General features: G+C 47.0%; 2 protein-coding genes across 2 annotated transcripts in view; one reads left to right on the forward strand and one right to left on the reverse strand.

Annotated features, from left to right (window-relative positions):
* LOC131935548 (N-acetylgalactosaminyltransferase 7) overlaps positions 1-14,020 on the forward strand; it is a 70,711-nt gene extending 56,691 nt beyond the window's left edge. The window contains exon 13 of the mRNA XM_059291997.1: positions 13,078-14,020. Within this exon, the coding sequence (XP_059147980.1) occupies positions 13,078-13,221 (144 nt within the window). The 3' untranslated portion in view covers positions 13,222-14,020. The remainder of the gene's footprint in view (positions 1-13,077) is intronic.
* Positions 14,021-15,201: 1,181 nt separating this feature from the next.
* Positions 15,202-16,176, reverse strand: LOC131935524 (putative mediator of RNA polymerase II transcription subunit 26). The gene has a single exon (XM_059291954.1). The coding sequence runs from the start codon at positions 16,174-16,176 to the stop codon at positions 15,202-15,204; it is 975 nt and encodes a 324-aa protein (XP_059147937.1).
* Between the last annotated feature and the right edge of the window lie 1,764 nt (positions 16,177-17,940).

Genomic DNA, 17,940 nt, shown 5'->3' on the forward strand with positions numbered 1-17,940 from the left:
TGTCCAGCTAGTGACCAGAGAATTATGTCCAGCTAGTGACCAGAGAATTATGCCCCCATGTCCAGCTAGTGACCAGAGAATTATGTCCAGCTAGTGACCAGAGAATTATGTCCCCATGTCCAACTAGTGACCAGAGAATTATGTCCCCATGTCCAGCTAGTGACCAGAGAATTATGTCCAGCTAGTGGCCAGAGAATTATGTCCCCATGTCCAGCTAGTGACCAGAGAATTATGTCCAGCTAGTGACCAGAGAATTATGTCCCCATGTCCAGCTAGTGACCAGAGAATTATGTCCAGCTAGTGGCCAGAGAATTATGTCCCCATGTCCAGCTAGTGACCAGAGAATTATGTCCCCATGTCCAGCTAGTGACCAGAGAATTATGTCCAGCCAGTGACCAGAGAATTATGTCCAGCCAGTGACCAGAGAATTATGGCCCCATGTCCAGCTAGTGACCAGAGAATTATGTCCCCATGTCCAGCTAGTGACCAGAGAATTATGTCCAGCTAGTGGCCAGAGAATTATGTCCCCATGTCCAGCTAGTGACCAGAGAATTATGTCCAGCTAGTGACCAGAGAATTATGTCCCCATGTCCAGCTAGTGACCAGAGAATTATGTCCCCATGTCCAGCCAGTGACCAGAGAATTATGTCCCCATGTCCAGCTAGTGACCAGAGAATTATGTCCCCATGTCCAGCTAGTGACCAGAGAATTATGTCCCCATGTCCAGCTAGTGACCAGAGAATTATGTCCCCATGTCCAGCCAGTGACCAGAGAATTATGTCCCCATGTCCAGCTAGTGACCAGAGAATTATGTCCCCATGTCCAGCTAGTGACCAGAGAGTTATGTCCAGCTAGTGACCAGAGAATTATGTCCCCATGTCCAGCTAGTGACCAGAGAATTATGTCCCCATGTCCAGCTAGTGACCAGAGAATTATGTCCCCATGTCCAGCTAGTGACCAGAGAATTATGTCCAGCTAGTGACCAGAGAATTATGTCCCCATGTCCAGCTAGTGACCAGAGATTTATGTCCAGCTAGTGGCCAGAGAATTATGTCCCCATGTCCAGCTAGTGACCAGAGAATTATGTCCCCATGTCCAGCTAGTGACCAGAGAATTATGTCCCCATGTCCAGCTAGTGACCAGAGAATTATGTCCAGCTAGTGACCAGAGAATTATGTCCCCATGTCCAGCTAGTGACCAGAGAATTATGTGCAGCTAGTGACCAGAGAATTATGCCCCCATGTCCAGCTAGTGACCAGAGAATTATGTCCCCATGTCCAGCTAGTGACCAGAGAATTATGTCCAGCTAGTGACCAGAGAATTATGTCCCCATGTCCAGCTAGTGACCAGAGAATTATGTCCCCATGTCCAGCCAGTGACCAGAGAATTATGTCCAGCTAGTGACCAGAGAATTATGTCCCCATGTCCAGCCAGTGACCAGAGAATTATGCCCCCATGTCCAGCTAGTGACCAGAGAATTATGTCCCCATGTCCAGCTAGTGACCAGAGAATTATGTCCCCATGTCCAGCCAGTGACCAGAGAATTATGTCCCCATGTCCAGCTAGTGACCAGAGAATTATGTCCAGCTAGTGACCAGAGAATTATGTCCCCATGTCCAGCCAGTGACCAGAGAATTATGTCCCCATGTCCAGCTAGTGACCAGAGAATTATGTCCCCATGTCCAGCTAGTGACCAGAGAATTATGTCCCCATGTCCAGCTAGTGACCAGAGAATTATGTCCCCATGTCCAGCTAGTGACCAGAGAATTATGTCCCCATGTCCAGCCAGTGACCAGAGAATTATGTCCCCATGTCCAGCTAGTGACCAGAGAATTATGTCCCCATGTCCAGCCAGTGACCAGAGAATTATGTCCCCATGTCCAGCTAGTGACCAGAGAATTATGTCCCCATGTCCAGCCAGTGACCAGAGAATTATGTCCAGCCAGTGACCAGAGAATTATGTCCAGCTAGTGACCAGAGAATTATGTCCCCATGTCCAGCCAGTGACCAGAGAATTATGTCCAGCCAGTGACCAGAGAATTATGTCCAGCTAGTGACCAGAGAATTATGTCCCCATGTCCAGCCAGTGACCAGAGAATTATGTCCCCATGTCCAGCTAGTGACCAGAGAATTATGTCCCCATGTCCAGCTAGTGACCAGAGAATTATGTCCCCATGTCCAGCTAGTGACCAGAGAATTATGTCCCCATGTCCAGCCAGTGACCAGAGAATTATGTCCCCATGTCCAGCTAGTGACCAGAGAATTATGTCCCCATGTCCAGCTAGTGACCAGAGAATTATGTCCAGCTAGTGACCAGAGAATTATGTCCCCATGTCCAGCTAGTGACCAGAGAATTATGTCCCCATGTCCAGCTAGTGACCAGAGAATTATGTCCCCATGTCCAGCTAGTGACCAGAGAATTATGTCCAGCTAGTGACCAGAGAATTATGTCCCCATGTCCAGCTAGTGACCAGAGAATTATGTCCAGCTAGTGGCCAGAGAATTATGTCCCCATGTCCAGCTAGTGACCAGAGAATTATGTCCCCATGTCCAGCTAGTGACCAGAGAATTATGTCCCCATGTCCAGCTAGTGACCAGAGAATTATGTCCAGCTAGTGACCAGAGAATTATGTCCCCATGTCCAGCTAGTGACCAGAGAATTATGTGCAGCTAGTGACCAGAGAATTATGTCCCCATGTCCAGCTAGTGACCAGAGAATTATGTCCCCATGTCCAGCTAGTGACCAGAGAATTATGTCCAGCTAGTGACCAGAGAATTATGTCCCCATGTCCAGCTAGTGACCAGAGAATTATGTCCCCATGTCCAGCTAGTGACCAGAGAATTATGTCCAGCTAGTGACCAGAGAATTATGTCCCCATGTCCAGCCAGTGACCAGAGAATTATGCCCCCATGTCCAGCTAGTGACCAGAGAATTATGTCCCCATGTCCAGCTAGTGACCAGAGAATTATGTCCCCATGTCCAGCCAGTGACCAGAGAATTATATCCCCATGTCCAGCTAGTGACCAGAGAATTATGTCCCCATGTCCAGCCAGTGACCAGAGAATTATGTCCAGCTAGTGACCAGAGAATTATGTCCCCATGTCCAGCTAGTGACCAGAGAATTATGTCCCCATGTCCAGCCAGTGACCAGAGAATTATGTCCAGCTAGTGACCAGAGAATTATGTCCCCATGTCCAGCTAGTGACCAGAGAATTATGTCCCCATGTCCAGCCAGTGACCAGAGAATTATGTCCCCATGTCCAGCTAGTGACCAGAGAATTATGTCCAGCTAGTGACCAGAGAATTATGTCCCCATGTCCAGCTAGTGACCAGAGAATTATGTCCAGCTAGTGACCAGAGAATTATGTCCCCATGTCCAGCTAGTGACCAGAGAATTATGTCCAGCTAGTGACCAGAGAATTATGTCCCCATGTCCAGCTAGTGACCAGAGAATTATGTCCCCATGTCCAGCCAGTGACCAGAGAATTATGTCCCCATGTCCAGCTAGTGACCAGAGAATTATGTCCAGCTAGTGACCAGAGAATTATGTCCCCATGTCCAGCCAGTGACCAGAGAATTATGTCCCCATGTCCAGCTAGTGACCAGAGAATTATGTCCCCATGTCCAGCTAGTGACCAGAGAATTATGTCCCCATGTCCAGCTAGTGACCAGAGAATTATGTCCCCATGTCCAGCCAGTGACCAGAGAATTATGTCCCCATGTCCAGCTAGTGACCAGAGAATTATGTCCCCATGTCCAGCTAGTGACCAGAGAATTATGTCCAGCTAGTGACCAGAGAATTATGTCCAGCCAGTGACCAGAGAATTATGTCCCCATGTCCAGCTAGTGACCAGAGAATTATGTCCCCATGTCCAGCTAGTGACCAGAGAATTATGTCCCCATGTCCAGCCAGTGACCAGAGAATTATGTCCCCATGTCCAGCTAGTGACCAGAGAATTATGTCCCCATGTCCAGCTAGTGACCAGAGAATTATGTCCCCATGTCCAGCTAGTAACCAGAGAATTATGTCCCCATGTCCAGCTAGTGACCAGAGAATTATGTCCAGCTAGTGACCAGAGAATTATGTCCCCATGTCCAGCCAGTGACCAGAGAATTATGTCCCCATGTCCAGCTAGTGACCAGAGAATTATGTCCCCATGTCCAGCTAGTGACCAGAGAATTATGTCCAGCTAGTGACCAGAGAATTATGTCCCCATGTCCAGCCAGTGACCAGAGAATTATGTCCCCATGTCCAGCTAGTGACCAGAGAATTATGTCCCCATGTCCAGCTAGTGACCAGAGAATTATGTCCAGCTAGTGACCAGAGAATTATGTCCCCATGTCCAGCCAGTGACCAGAGAATTATGTCCCCATGTCCAGCTAGTGACCAGAGAATTATGTCCCCATGTCCAGCTAGTGACCAGAGAATTATGTCCCCATGTCCAGCTAGTGACCAGAGAATTATGTCCAGCTAGTGACCAGAGAATTATGTCCCCATGTCCAGCTAGTGACCAGAGAATTATGTCCCCATGTCCAGCTAGTGACCAGAGAATTATGTCCAGCTAGTGACCAGAGAATTATGTCCCCATGTCCAGCCAGTGACCAGAGAATTATGTCCCCATGTCCAGCTAGTGACCAGAGAATTATGTCCAGCTAGTGACCAGAGAATTATGTCCAGCTAGTGACCAGAGAATTATGTCCCCATGTCCAGCTAGTGACCAGAGAATTATGTCCCCATGTCCAGCTAGTGACCAGAGAATTATGTCCCCATGTCCAGCTAGTGACCAGAGAATTATGTCCCCATGTCCAGCTAGTGACCAGAGAATTATGTCCCCATGTCCAGCTAGTGACCAGAGAATTATGTCCCCATGTCCAGCTAGTGACCAGAGAATTATGTCCCCATGTCCAGCTAGTGACCAGAGAATTATGTCCCCATGTCCAGCTAGTGACCAGAGAATTATGTCCCCATGTCCAGCTAGTGACCAGAGAATTATGTCCAGCTAGTGACCAGAGAATTATGTCCCCATGTCCAGCTAGTGACCAGAGAATTATGTCCCCATGTCCAGCTAGTGACCAGAGAATTATGTCCCCATGTCCAGCTAGTGACCAGAGAATTATGTCCAGCTAGTGACCAGAGAATTATGTCCCCATGTCCAGCTAGTGACCAGAGAATTATGTCCAGCTAGTGACCAGAGAATTATGCCCCCATGTCCAGCTAGTGACCAGAGAATTATGTCCCCATGTCCAGCTAGTGACCAGAGAATTATGTCCCCATGTCCAGCTAGTGACCAGAGAATTATGTCCAGCTAGTGACCAGAGAATTATGTCCCCATGTCCAGCTAGTGACCAGAGAATTATGTCCAGCTAGTGACCAGAGAATTATGCCCCCATGTCCAGCTAGTGACCAGAGAATTATGTCCCCATGTCCAGCCAGTGACCAGAGAATTATGTCCCCATGTCCAGCTAGTGACCAGAGAATTATGTCCCCATGTCCAGCCAGTGACCAGAGAATTATGTCCCCATGTCCAGCTAGTGACCAGAGAATTATGTCCCCATGTCCAGCCAGTGACCAGAGAATTATGTCCAGCCAGTGACCAGAGAATTATGTCCAGCTAGTGACCAGAGAATTATGTCCCCATGTCCAGCCAGTGACCAGAGAATTATGTCCAGCCAGTGACCAGAGAATTATGTCCAGCTAGTGACCAGAGAATTATGTCCCCATGTCCAGCCAGTGACCAGAGAATTATGTCCCCATGTCCAGCTAGTGACCAGAGAATTATGTCCCCATGTCCAGCTAGTGACCAGAGAATTATGTCCCCATGTCCAGCTAGTGACCAGAGAATTATGTCCCCATGTCCAGCCAGTGACCAGAGAATTATGTCCCCATGTCCAGCTAGTGACCAGAGAATTATGTCCCCATGTCCAGCTAGTGACCAGAGAATTATGTCCAGCTAGTGACCAGAGAATTATGTCCCCATGTCCAGCTAGTGACCAGAGAATTATGTCCCCATGTCCAGCTAGTGACCAGAGAATTATGTCCCCATGTCCAGCTAGTGACCAGAGAATTATGTCCAGCTAGTGACCAGAGAATTATGTCCCCATGTCCAGCTAGTGACCAGAGAATTATGTCCAGCTAGTGGCCAGAGAATTATGTCCCCATGTCCAGCTAGTGACCAGAGAATTATGTCCCCATGTCCAGCTAGTGACCAGAGAATTATGTCCCCATGTCCAGCTAGTGACCAGAGAATTATGTCCAGCTAGTGACCAGAGAATTATGTCCCCATGTCCAGCTAGTGACCAGAGAATTATGTGCAGCTAGTGACCAGAGAATTATGTCCCCATGTCCAGCTAGTGACCAGAGAATTATGTCCCCATGTCCAGCTAGTGACCAGAGAATTATGTCCAGCTAGTGACCAGAGAATTATGTCCCCATGTCCAGCTAGTGACCAGAGAATTATGTCCCCATGTCCAGCTAGTGACCAGAGAATTATGTCCAGCTAGTGACCAGAGAATTATGTCCCCATGTCCAGCCAGTGACCAGAGAATTATGCCCCCATGTCCAGCTAGTGACCAGAGAATTATGTCCCCATGTCCAGCTAGTGACCAGAGAATTATGTCCCCATGTCCAGCCAGTGACCAGAGAATTATATCCCCATGTCCAGCTAGTGACCAGAGAATTATGTCCCCATGTCCAGCCAGTGACCAGAGAATTATGTCCAGCTAGTGACCAGAGAATTATGTCCCCATGTCCAGCTAGTGACCAGAGAATTATGTCCCCATGTCCAGCCAGTGACCAGAGAATTATGTCCAGCTAGTGACCAGAGAATTATGTCCCCATGTCCAGCTAGTGACCAGAGAATTATGTCCCCATGTCCAGCCAGTGACCAGAGAATTATGTCCCCATGTCCAGCTAGTGACCAGAGAATTATGTCCAGCTAGTGACCAGAGAATTATGTCCCCATGTCCAGCTAGTGACCAGAGAATTATGTCCAGCTAGTGACCAGAGAATTATGTCCCCATGTCCAGCTAGTGACCAGAGAATTATGTCCAGCTAGTGACCAGAGAATTATGTCCCCATGTCCAGCTAGTGACCAGAGAATTATGTCCCCATGTCCAGCCAGTGACCAGAGAATTATGTCCCCATGTCCAGCTAGTGACCAGAGAATTATGTCCAGCTAGTGACCAGAGAATTATGTCCCCATGTCCAGCCAGTGACCAGAGAATTATGTCCCCATGTCCAGCTAGTGACCAGAGAATTATGTCCCCATGTCCAGCTAGTGACCAGAGAATTATGTCCCCATGTCCAGCTAGTGACCAGAGAATTATGTCCCCATGTCCAGCCAGTGACCAGAGAATTATGTCCCCATGTCCAGCTAGTGACCAGAGAATTATGTCCCCATGTCCAGCTAGTGACCAGAGAATTATGTCCAGCTAGTGACCAGAGAATTATGTCCAGCCAGTGACCAGAGAATTATGTCCCCATGTCCAGCTAGTGACCAGAGAATTATGTCCCCATGTCCAGCTAGTGACCAGAGAATTATGTCCCCATGTCCAGCCAGTGACCAGAGAATTATGTCCCCATGTCCAGCTAGTGACCAGAGAATTATGTCCCCATGTCCAGCTAGTGACCAGAGAATTATGTCCCCATGTCCAGCTAGTAACCAGAGAATTATGTCCCCATGTCCAGCTAGTGACCAGAGAATTATGTCCAGCTAGTGACCAGAGAATTATGTCCCCATGTCCAGCCAGTGACCAGAGAATTATGTCCCCATGTCCAGCTAGTGACCAGAGAATTATGTCCCCATGTCCAGCTAGTGACCAGAGAATTATGTCCAGCTAGTGACCAGAGAATTATGTCCCCATGTCCAGCCAGTGACCAGAGAATTATGTCCCCATGTCCAGCTAGTGACCAGAGAATTATGTCCCCATGTCCAGCTAGTGACCAGAGAATTATGTCCAGCTAGTGACCAGAGAATTATGTCCCCATGTCCAGCCAGTGACCAGAGAATTATGTCCCCATGTCCAGCTAGTGACCAGAGAATTATGTCCCCATGTCCAGCTAGTGACCAGAGAATTATGTCCCCATGTCCAGCTAGTGACCAGAGAATTATGTCCAGCTAGTGACCAGAGAATTATGTCCCCATGTCCAGCTAGTGACCAGAGAATTATGTCCCCATGTCCAGCTAGTGACCAGAGAATTATGTCCAGCTAGTGACCAGAGAATTATGTCCCCATGTCCAGCCAGTGACCAGAGAATTATGTCCCCATGTCCAGCTAGTGACCAGAGAATTATGTCCAGCTAGTGACCAGAGAATTATGTCCAGCTAGTGACCAGAGAATTATGTCCCCATGTCCAGCTAGTGACCAGAGAATTATGTCCCCATGTCCAGCTAGTGACCAGAGAATTATGTCCCCATGTCCAGCTAGTGACCAGAGAATTATGTCCCCATGTCCAGCTAGTGACCAGAGAATTATGTCCCCATGTCCAGCTAGTGACCAGAGAATTATGTCCCCATGTCCAGCTAGTGACCAGAGAATTATGTCCCCATGTCCAGCTAGTGACCAGAGAATTATGTCCCCATGTCCAGCTAGTGACCAGAGAATTATGTCCCCATGTCCAGCTAGTGACCAGAGAATTATGTCCAGCTAGTGACCAGAGAATTATGTCCCCATGTCCAGCTAGTGACCAGAGAATTATGTCCCCATGTCCAGCTAGTGACCAGAGAATTATGTCCCCATGTCCAGCTAGTGACCAGAGAATTATGTCCAGCTAGTGACCAGAGAATTATGTCCCCATGTCCAGCTAGTGACCAGAGAATTATGTCCAGCTAGTGACCAGAGAATTATGCCCCCATGTCCAGCTAGTGACCAGAGAATTATGTCCCCATGTCCAGCTAGTGACCAGAGAATTATGTCCCCATGTCCAGCTAGTGACCAGAGAATTATGTCCAGCTAGTGACCAGAGAATTATGTCCCCATGTCCAGCTAGTGACCAGAGAATTATGTCCAGCTAGTGACCAGAAAATTATGCCCCCATGTCCAGCTAGTGACCAGAGAATTATGTCCCCATGTCCAGCTAGTGACCAGAGAATTATGTCCAGCTAGTGACCAGAGAATTATGTCCCCATGTCCAGCTAGTGACCAGAGAATTATGTCCAGCCAGTGACCAGAGAATTATGCCCCCATGTCCAGCTAGTGACCAGAGAATTATGTCCCCATGTCCAGCCAGTGACCAGAGAATTATGTCCCCATGTCCAGCTAGTGACCAGAGAATTATGTCCCCATGTCCAGCTAGTGACCAGAGAATTATGTCCCCATGTCCAGCCAGTGACCAGAGAATTATGTCCCCATGTCCAGCTAGTGACCAGAGAATTATGTCCCCATGTCCAGCTAGTGACCAGAGAATTATGTCCCCATGTCCAGCTAGTGACCAGAGAATTATGTCCCCATGTCCAGCCAGTGACCAGAGAATTATGTCCCCATGTCCAGCTAGTGACCAGAGAATTATGTCCCCATGTCCAGCTAGTGACCAGAGAATTATGTCCCCATGTCCAGCTAGTGACCAGAGAATTATGTCCCCATGTCCAGCCAGTGACCAGAGAATTATGTCCCCATGTCCAGCTAGTGACCAGAGAATTATGTCCCCATGTCCAGCTAGTGACCAGAGAATTATGTCCCCATGTCCAGCTAGTGACCAGAGAATTATGTCCCCATGTCCAGCCAGTGACCAGAGAATTATGTCCAGCTAGTGACCAGAGAATTATGTCCCCATGTCCAGCTAGTGACCAGAGAATTATGTCCCCATGTCCAGCCAGTGACCAGAGAATTATGTCCAGCTAGTGACCAGAGAATTATGTCCAGCTAGTGACCAGAGAATTATGTCCCCATGTCCAGCTAGTGACCAGAGAATTATGTCCCCATGTCCAGCTAGTGACCAGAGAATTATGTCCCCATGTCCAGCTAGTGACCAGAGAATTATGTCCCCATGTCCAGCTAGTGACCAGAGAATTATGTCCCCATGTCCAGCTAGTGACCAGAGAATTATGTCCCCATGTCCAGCTAGTGACCAGAGAATTATGTCCAGCTAGTGACCAGAGAATTATGTCCCCATGTCCAGCTAGTGACCAGAGAATTATGTCCCCATGTCCAGCTAGTGACCAGAGAATTATGTCCAGCTAGTGACCAGAGAATTATGTCCCCATGTCCAGCTAGTGACCAGAGAATTATGTCCAGCTAGTGACCAGAGAATTATGTCCCCATGTCCAGCTAGTGACCAGAGAATTATGTCCCCATGTCCAGCCAGTGACCAGAGAATTATGTCCCCATGTCCAGCTAGTGACCAGAGAATTATGTCCCCATGTCCAGCTAGTGACCAGAGAACTATGTCCCCATGTCCAGCTAGTGACCAGAGAATTATGTCCCCATGTCCAGCTAGTGACCAGAGAATTATGTCCCCATGTCCAGCTAGTGACCAGAGAATTATGTCCCCATGTCCAGCTAGTGACCAGAGAATTATGTCCCCATGTCCAGCTAGTGACCAGAGAATTATGTCCCCATGTCCAGCTAGTGACCAGAGAATTATGTCCAGCTAGTGACCAGAGAATTATGTCCCCATGTCCAGCTAGTGACCAGAGAATTATGTCCCCATGTCCAGCTAGTGACCAGAGAATTATGTCCCCATGTCCAGCTAGTGACCAGAGAATTATGTCCAGCTAGTGACCAGAGAATTATGTCCCCATGTCCAGCTAGTGACCAGAGAATTATGTCCAGCTATTGACCAGAGAATTATGCCCCCTGTCCAGCTAGTGACCAGAGAATTATGTCCCCATGTCCAGCTAGTGACCAGAGAATTATGTCCAGCTAGTGACCAGAGAATTATGTCCCCATGTCCAGCTAGTGACCAGAGAATTATGTCCAGCTAGTGACCAGAGAATTATGTCCCCATGTCCAGCTAGTGACCAGAGAATTATGTCCAGCCAGTGACCAGAGAATTATGTCCCCATGTCCAGCTAGTGACCAGAGAATTATGTCCCCGTCCAGCCAGTGACCAGAGAATTATGTCCCCATGTCCAGCTAGTGACCAGAGAATTATGTCCCCATGTCCAGCCAGTGACCAGAGAATTATGTCCAGCCAGTGACCAGAGAATTATGTCCCCATGTCCAGCTAGTGACCAGAGAATTATGTCCAGCCAGTGACCAGAGAATTATGTCCCCATGTCCAGCTAGTGACCAGAGAATTATGTCCCCATGTCCAGCTAGTGACCAGAGAATTATGTCCCCATGTCCAGCCAGTGACCAGAGAATTATGTCCCCATGTCCAGCTAGTGACCAGAGAATTATGTCCAGCTAGTGGCCAGAGAATTATGCCCCCATGTCCAGCTAGTGACCAGAGAATTATGTCCAGCTAGTGACCAGAGAATTATGTCCCCATGTCCAGCTAGTGACCAGAGAATTATGTCCAGCTAGTGACCAGAGAATTATGCCCCCATGTCCAGCTAGTGACCAGAGAATTATGTCCCCATGTCCAGCTAGTGACCAGAGAATTATGTCCAGCTAGTGACCAGAGAATTATGTCCCCATGTCCAGCTAGTGACCAGAGAATTATGTCCCCATGTCCAGCCAGTGACCAGAGAATTATGTCCCCATGTCCAGCTAGTGACCAGAGAATTATGTCCCCATGTCCAGCCAGTGACCAGAGAATTATGTCCAGCTAGTGACCAGAGAATTATGTCCCCATGTCCAGCTAGTGACCAGAGAATTATGTCCACATGTCCAGCCAGTGACCAGAGAATTATGTCCAGCTAGTGACCAGAGAATTATGTCCCCATGTCCAGCTAGTGACCAGAGAATTATGTCCCCATGTCCAGCCAGTGACCAGAGAATTATGTCCCCATGTCCAGCTAGTGACCAGAGAATTATGTCCCCATGTCCAGCTAGTGACCAGAGAATTATGTCCCCATGTCCAGCTAGTGACCAGAGAATTATGTCCCCATGTCCAGGTAGTGACCAGAGAATTATGTCCAGCCAGTGACCAGAGAATTATGTCCAGCTAGTGACCAGAGAATTATGTCCCCATGTCCAGCTAGTGACCAGAGAATTATGTCCCCATGTCCAGCCAGTGACCAGAGAATTATGTCCAGCTAGTGACCAGAGAATTATGTCCAGCTAGTGACCAGAGAATTATGTCCCCATGTCCAGCTAGTGACCAGAGAATTATGTCCCCATGTCCAGCTAGTGACCAGAGAATTATGTCCCCATGTCCAGCTAGTGACCAGAGAATTATGTCCCCATGTCCAGCTAGTGACCAGAGAATTATGTCCCCATGTCCAGCTAGTGACCAGAGAATTATGTCCCCATGTCCAGCTAGTGACCAGAGAATTATGTCCAGCTAGTGACCAGAGAATTATGTCCCCATGTCCAGCTAGTGACCAGAGAATTATGTCCCCATGTCCAGCTAGTGACCAGAGAATTATGTCCAGCTAGTGACCAGAGAATTATGTCCCCATGTCCAGCCAGTGACCAGAGAATTATGTCCCCATGTCCAGCTAGTGACCAGAGAATTATGTCCCCATGTCCAGCTAGTGACCAGAGAATTATGTCCCCATGTCCAGCCAGTGACCAGAGAATTATGTCCAGCTAGTGACCAGAGAATTATGTCCCCATGTCCAGCTAGTGACCAGAGAATTATGTCCAGCTAGTGACCAGAGAATTATGTCCCCATGTCCAGCTAGTGACCAGAGAATTATGTCCCCATGTCCAGCCAGTGACCAGAGAATTATGTCCCCATGTCCAGCTAGTGACCAGAGAATTATGTCCCCATGTCCAGCTAGTGACCAGAGAATTATGTCCCCATGTCCAGCCAGTGACCAGAGAATTATGTCCCCATGTCCAGCTAGTGACCAGAGAATTATGTCCCCATGTCCAGCTAGTGACCAGAGAATTATGTCCCCATGTCCAGCTAGTGACCAGAGAATTATGTCCCCATGTCCAGCTAGTGACCAGAGAATTATGTCCCCATGTCCAGCTAGTGACCAGAGAATTTTGTCCAGCTATTGACCAGAGAATTATGTCCCCAGGCCTATGGTCAGCTGCGGCACACATCACTGAACAAGTGTATTGGTACAGGAGAGGATGATAAGCTCCACCTACAAGCTTGTGATACCAGCAACGAGTCCCAACAGTGGGAGATAAACGAGGTTTACCCGTGGAAAGATAAATGATGAGCCTGTCATCTGGAGTGTTGCTTGACTCATGCTGCTTGTCTCTTTACTTAACATGACACGTTTTTTATGTTTTAGCTTTAAAAATATTTGATTTATATCATGTAAGGAAAAAATATTTCAAAACCTTGTGCAAATAATAACTTACACTTACCATTACAGCTACACCAACATACTTACAATTACGGCCACACCAACTAACACATACCATTACACTACAGCTGCACCAACTTACACTTACCATTACAGCTACACCAACATACTTACTATTAAGGCCACACCAACTTACACTCACCATTACAGCTACACCAATTTACACTTACCATTACATTACAGCTACACCAACTTACACTTACCATTACAGATACACCAATTTACACTTACCATTGTTTACAGCTAAACCAACTTACACTTACCATTAGATTACAGCTACACCAACTTACACTTAACATTACAGATACACAACTTACACTTACCATTTGACATCTTTACCGGCTGTAAGTTACCACTTTGACTTCCTGTGACTAGATTGTATTGCTTGCTACCAATGTTATTTTGTGTGCTGATTTTTGAAACTGTTCTGATATATGACATAATCCACAATTGACCTCCCATCACCTCTCTCCTGGCATAGCTACCCCCTTTCTTTAATCATACCCCTCACCCCCTGCTAGTTTGGATATAAGCCCCCTAAATAATACGAATCCTCTCCCCTCCCTCAGACATAACCCCTCCTTCAAACATAACACCTCCCTCAGACATAACCCCTCCCTCAGACATAACCCCTCCTTCAAACATAACACCTCCCTCAGACATAACCCCTCCCTCAGACATAACCCCTCCCTCAGACATAACCCCTCCCTCTGACATAACCCCTCCCTCAGACATAACCCCTCCCTCAGACATAACCCCCCCCCTCAGACATAACCCCTCCCTCAGACATAACCCCTCCCTCAGACATAACCCCTCCCTCAGACATAACCCCTCCTTCAGACATAACCCCTCCCTCAGACATAACCCCTCCCTCAGACATAACCCCTCCCTCAGACATAACCCCTCCCTCAGACATAACCCCTCCCTCAGAGATAACCCCTCCCTCAGACATAACCCCTCCCTCAGACATAACCCCTCCCTCAGACATAACCCCTCCCTCAGACATAACCCCTCCCTCAGACATAACCCCTCCCTCAGACATAACCCCTCCCTCAGACATAACCCCTCCCTCAGACATAACCCCTCCCTCAGACATAACCCCTCCCTTAGACATAACCCCTCCCTCAGACATAACCCCTCCCTCAGACATAACCCCTCCCTCAGACATAACCCCTCCCTTAGACATAACCCCTCCCTCAGACATAACCCCTCCCTCAGACATAACCCCTCCCTCAGACATAACCCCTCCCTCAGACATAACCCCTCCCTCAGACATAACCCCTCCCTCAGACATAACCCCTCCCTCAGACATAACCCCTCCCTTAGACATAACCCCTCCCTCAGACATAACCCCTCCCTCAGACATAACCCCTCCCTCAGACATAACCCCTCCCTCAGACATAACCCCTCCCTCAGACATAGCCCCTCCCTCAGACATAACCCCTCCCTCAGACATAACCCCTCCCTCAGACATAACCCCTCCCTCAGACATAACCCCTCCCTCAGACATAACCCCTCCCTCAGACATAACCCCTCCCTCAGACATAACCCCTCCCTCAGACATAACCCCTCCCTCATACATAACCCCTCCCTTAGACATAACCCCTCCCTCAGACATAACCCCTCCCTCAGACATAACCCCCTCCCCATAATGGTAGTGTAGGGGGTTACTGATGTTGTAGTGGGTCATGCCTGTAAGATGTTTGCCTTAAGATCACAATGTGTCCCTACCCACCTAACCTTGGGCCATTCACGGAGTCAAACCTCACGTCTTATAGAGCAGACTTTTTATTCTTTCATTCACATGGAGGTTTTAGTTCCGCTCTATCATATCATCTTGTGTTGTTCCATCTTTTGTTCTATGATGTGTTGTTCCATCTTTTGTTCTATGTGTTGTTCCATCTTTTGTTCTATGATGTATTGTTCCATCTTTTGTTCTATGCTGTGTTGTTCCATCTTTTGTTCTATGCTGTGTTGTTCCATCTTTTGTTCTATGATGTGTTGTTCCATGTTTTGTTCTATGATGTGTTGTTCCATCTTTTGTTCTGTGATGTGTTGTTCCATCTTTTGTTCTATGATGTATTGTTCCATCTTTTGTTCTATGATGTGTTGTTCCATCTTTTGTTCTGTGATGTGTTGTTCCATCTTTTGTTCTATGATGTGTTGTTCCATCTTTTGTTCTATGATGTGTTGTTCCATCTTTTGTTCTATGATGTGTTGTTCCATCTTTTGTTCTATGATGTGTTGTTCCATCTTTTGTTCTATGATGTATTGTTCCATCTTTTGTTCTATGCTGTGTTGTTCCATCTTTTGTTCTATGATGTGTTGTTCCATCTTTTGTTCTATGATGTGTTGTTCCATCTTTTGTTCTATGATGTGTTGTTCCATCTTTTGTTCTATGATGTGTTGTTCCATCTTTTGTTCTATGATGTGTTGTTCCATCTTTTGTTCTATGATGTGTTGTTTCATCTTTTGTTCTATGATGTGTTGTTCCATCTTTTGTTCTATGATGTGTTGTTCCATCTTTTGTTCTATGATGTATTGTTCCATCTTTTGTTCTATGATGTGTTGTTCCATCTTTTGTTCTATGATGTATTGTTCCATCTTTTGTCCCTTTTGTTCTATGATGTGTTGTTCCATCTTTTGTTCTATGCTGTGTTGTTCCATCTTTTGTTCTATGATGTGTTGTTTTATCTTTTGTTCTATGATGTGTTGTTCCATCTTTTGTTCTATGATGTGTTGTTCCATCTTTTGTTCTATGCTGTATTGTTCCATCTTTTGTTCTATGATGTGTTGTTCCATCTTTTGTTCTATGATATGTGCAGGACATAATTGAAATTATGCTCATGGTACCACTGATTAATTGAACTTTTTTTTTCTGATTTCTATGCATTCACTAAATCATTCCAGTCACTGCCTCTTTCATGATCTGATTTAGGTCATCACAGGTCATGTTGACATCTCTGTTGTGTCACTGTCTGTCACAGGTGGCTGTCACTGGTGTCTGTCACAGGTGTGTGTCACAGGTGTCTGTTGCAGGTTTCCATCACATATGTCTGTCACTCATGTCTGTCACAGGTGTCTGCCACAGATGTCTGTCACAGGTGTCTGTCACCATTCATTTACCTGTTGTACTTTACAGCTGGGCATGAATGAGCCTAATTTCTGCCATATGTTTGTTCACTTATCAGAAACCAGAGTCATCCAATCAAATTTATTGTTACAAAAATGTGGACCGATCATTCACTAATCAATCAAACCTTACAAATGATTAATCAACTTCCATCAACTAAGGAGGACACACTTTCTCTACACTTTCTTTTTATAAACTCACTTTGTTAAAAGCTGCTGGTCTATAAATAGATTGATTTGGTGACCACCAAACTAGCTTGAAATTTCAGTGAGTTATAACAATGTATTAGTCCTGAGTCACCATACAACTGGTCAGTCCTAGGCTGTGTCACCATACAACTGGTCAGTCCTAGGCTGTGTCACCATACAACTGGTCAGTCCTAGGCTGTGTCACCATACAACTGGTCAGTCCTAGGCTGTGTCACCATACAACTGGTCAGTCCTAGGCTGTGTCACCATACAACTGGTCAGTCCTAGGCTGTGTCACCATACAACTGGTCAGTCCTAGGCTGTGTCACCATACAACTGGTCAGTCCTAGGCTGTGTCACCATACAACTGGTCAGTCCTAGGCTGTGTCACCATACAACTGGTCAGTCCTAGGCTGTGTCACCATACAACTGGTCAGTCCTAGGCTGTGTCACCATACAACTGGTCAGTCCTAGGCTGTGTCACCATACAACTGGTCAGTCCTAGGCTGTGTCACCATACAACTGGTCAGTCCTAGGCTGTGTCACCATACAACTGGTCAGTCCTAGGCTGTGTCACCATACAACTGGTTAGTCCTAGGCTGTGTCACCATACAACTGGTCAGTCCTAGGCTGTGTCACCATACAACTGGTCAGTCCTAGGCTGTGTCACCATACAACTGGTCAGTCCTAGGCTGTGTCACCATACAACTGGTCAGTCCTAGGCTGTGTCACCATACAACTGGTCAGTCCTAGGCTGTGTCACCATACAACTGGTTAGTCCTAGGCTGTGTCACCATACAACTGGTCAGTCCTAGGCTGTGTCACCATACAACTGGTCAGTCGAGAATTTATATTTTACTTAATATACTCAGCAACTTTAACTGAATGATTTTATGAAAGACCATCCATTTTCCTCTGTATTTTACCTTGATGTCCTACACAAATGCATAAAAGGTGAATGAAAGCGGCTATTGAATGATGCCAGCAGTGGACTAGTGTTAAGCTGATAGAACCAGCAGCTAGTCCAGGCTGTGGTTGGTTAACCAGCAGCTAGTTCAGGCTGTGGTTGGTTAACCAGCAGCTAGTTCAGGCTGTGGTTGGTTAACCAGCAGCTAGTTCAGGCTGTGGTTGGTTAACCAGCAGCTAGTTCAGGCTGTGGTTGGTTAACCAGCAGCTAGTTCAGGCTGTGGTTGGTTAACCAGCAGCTAGTTCAGGCTGTGGTTGGTTAACCAGCAGCTAGTTCAG

Source organism: Physella acuta, unplaced genomic scaffold (assembly GCF_028476545.2).
Source record: "Physella acuta isolate Inbredline_101_S28 unplaced genomic scaffold, ASM2847654v3 ptg000148l, whole genome shotgun sequence".
NCBI lineage: Eukaryota > Metazoa > Mollusca > Gastropoda > Physidae > Physella > Physella acuta.

Excerpts from the sequence above, each read along its gene's own strand:
- LOC131935524 (XM_059291954.1), bottom strand. The coding sequence starts at position 16,176 with ATGGAACAACACATCATAGAACAAAAGATGGAACAATACAGCATAGAA.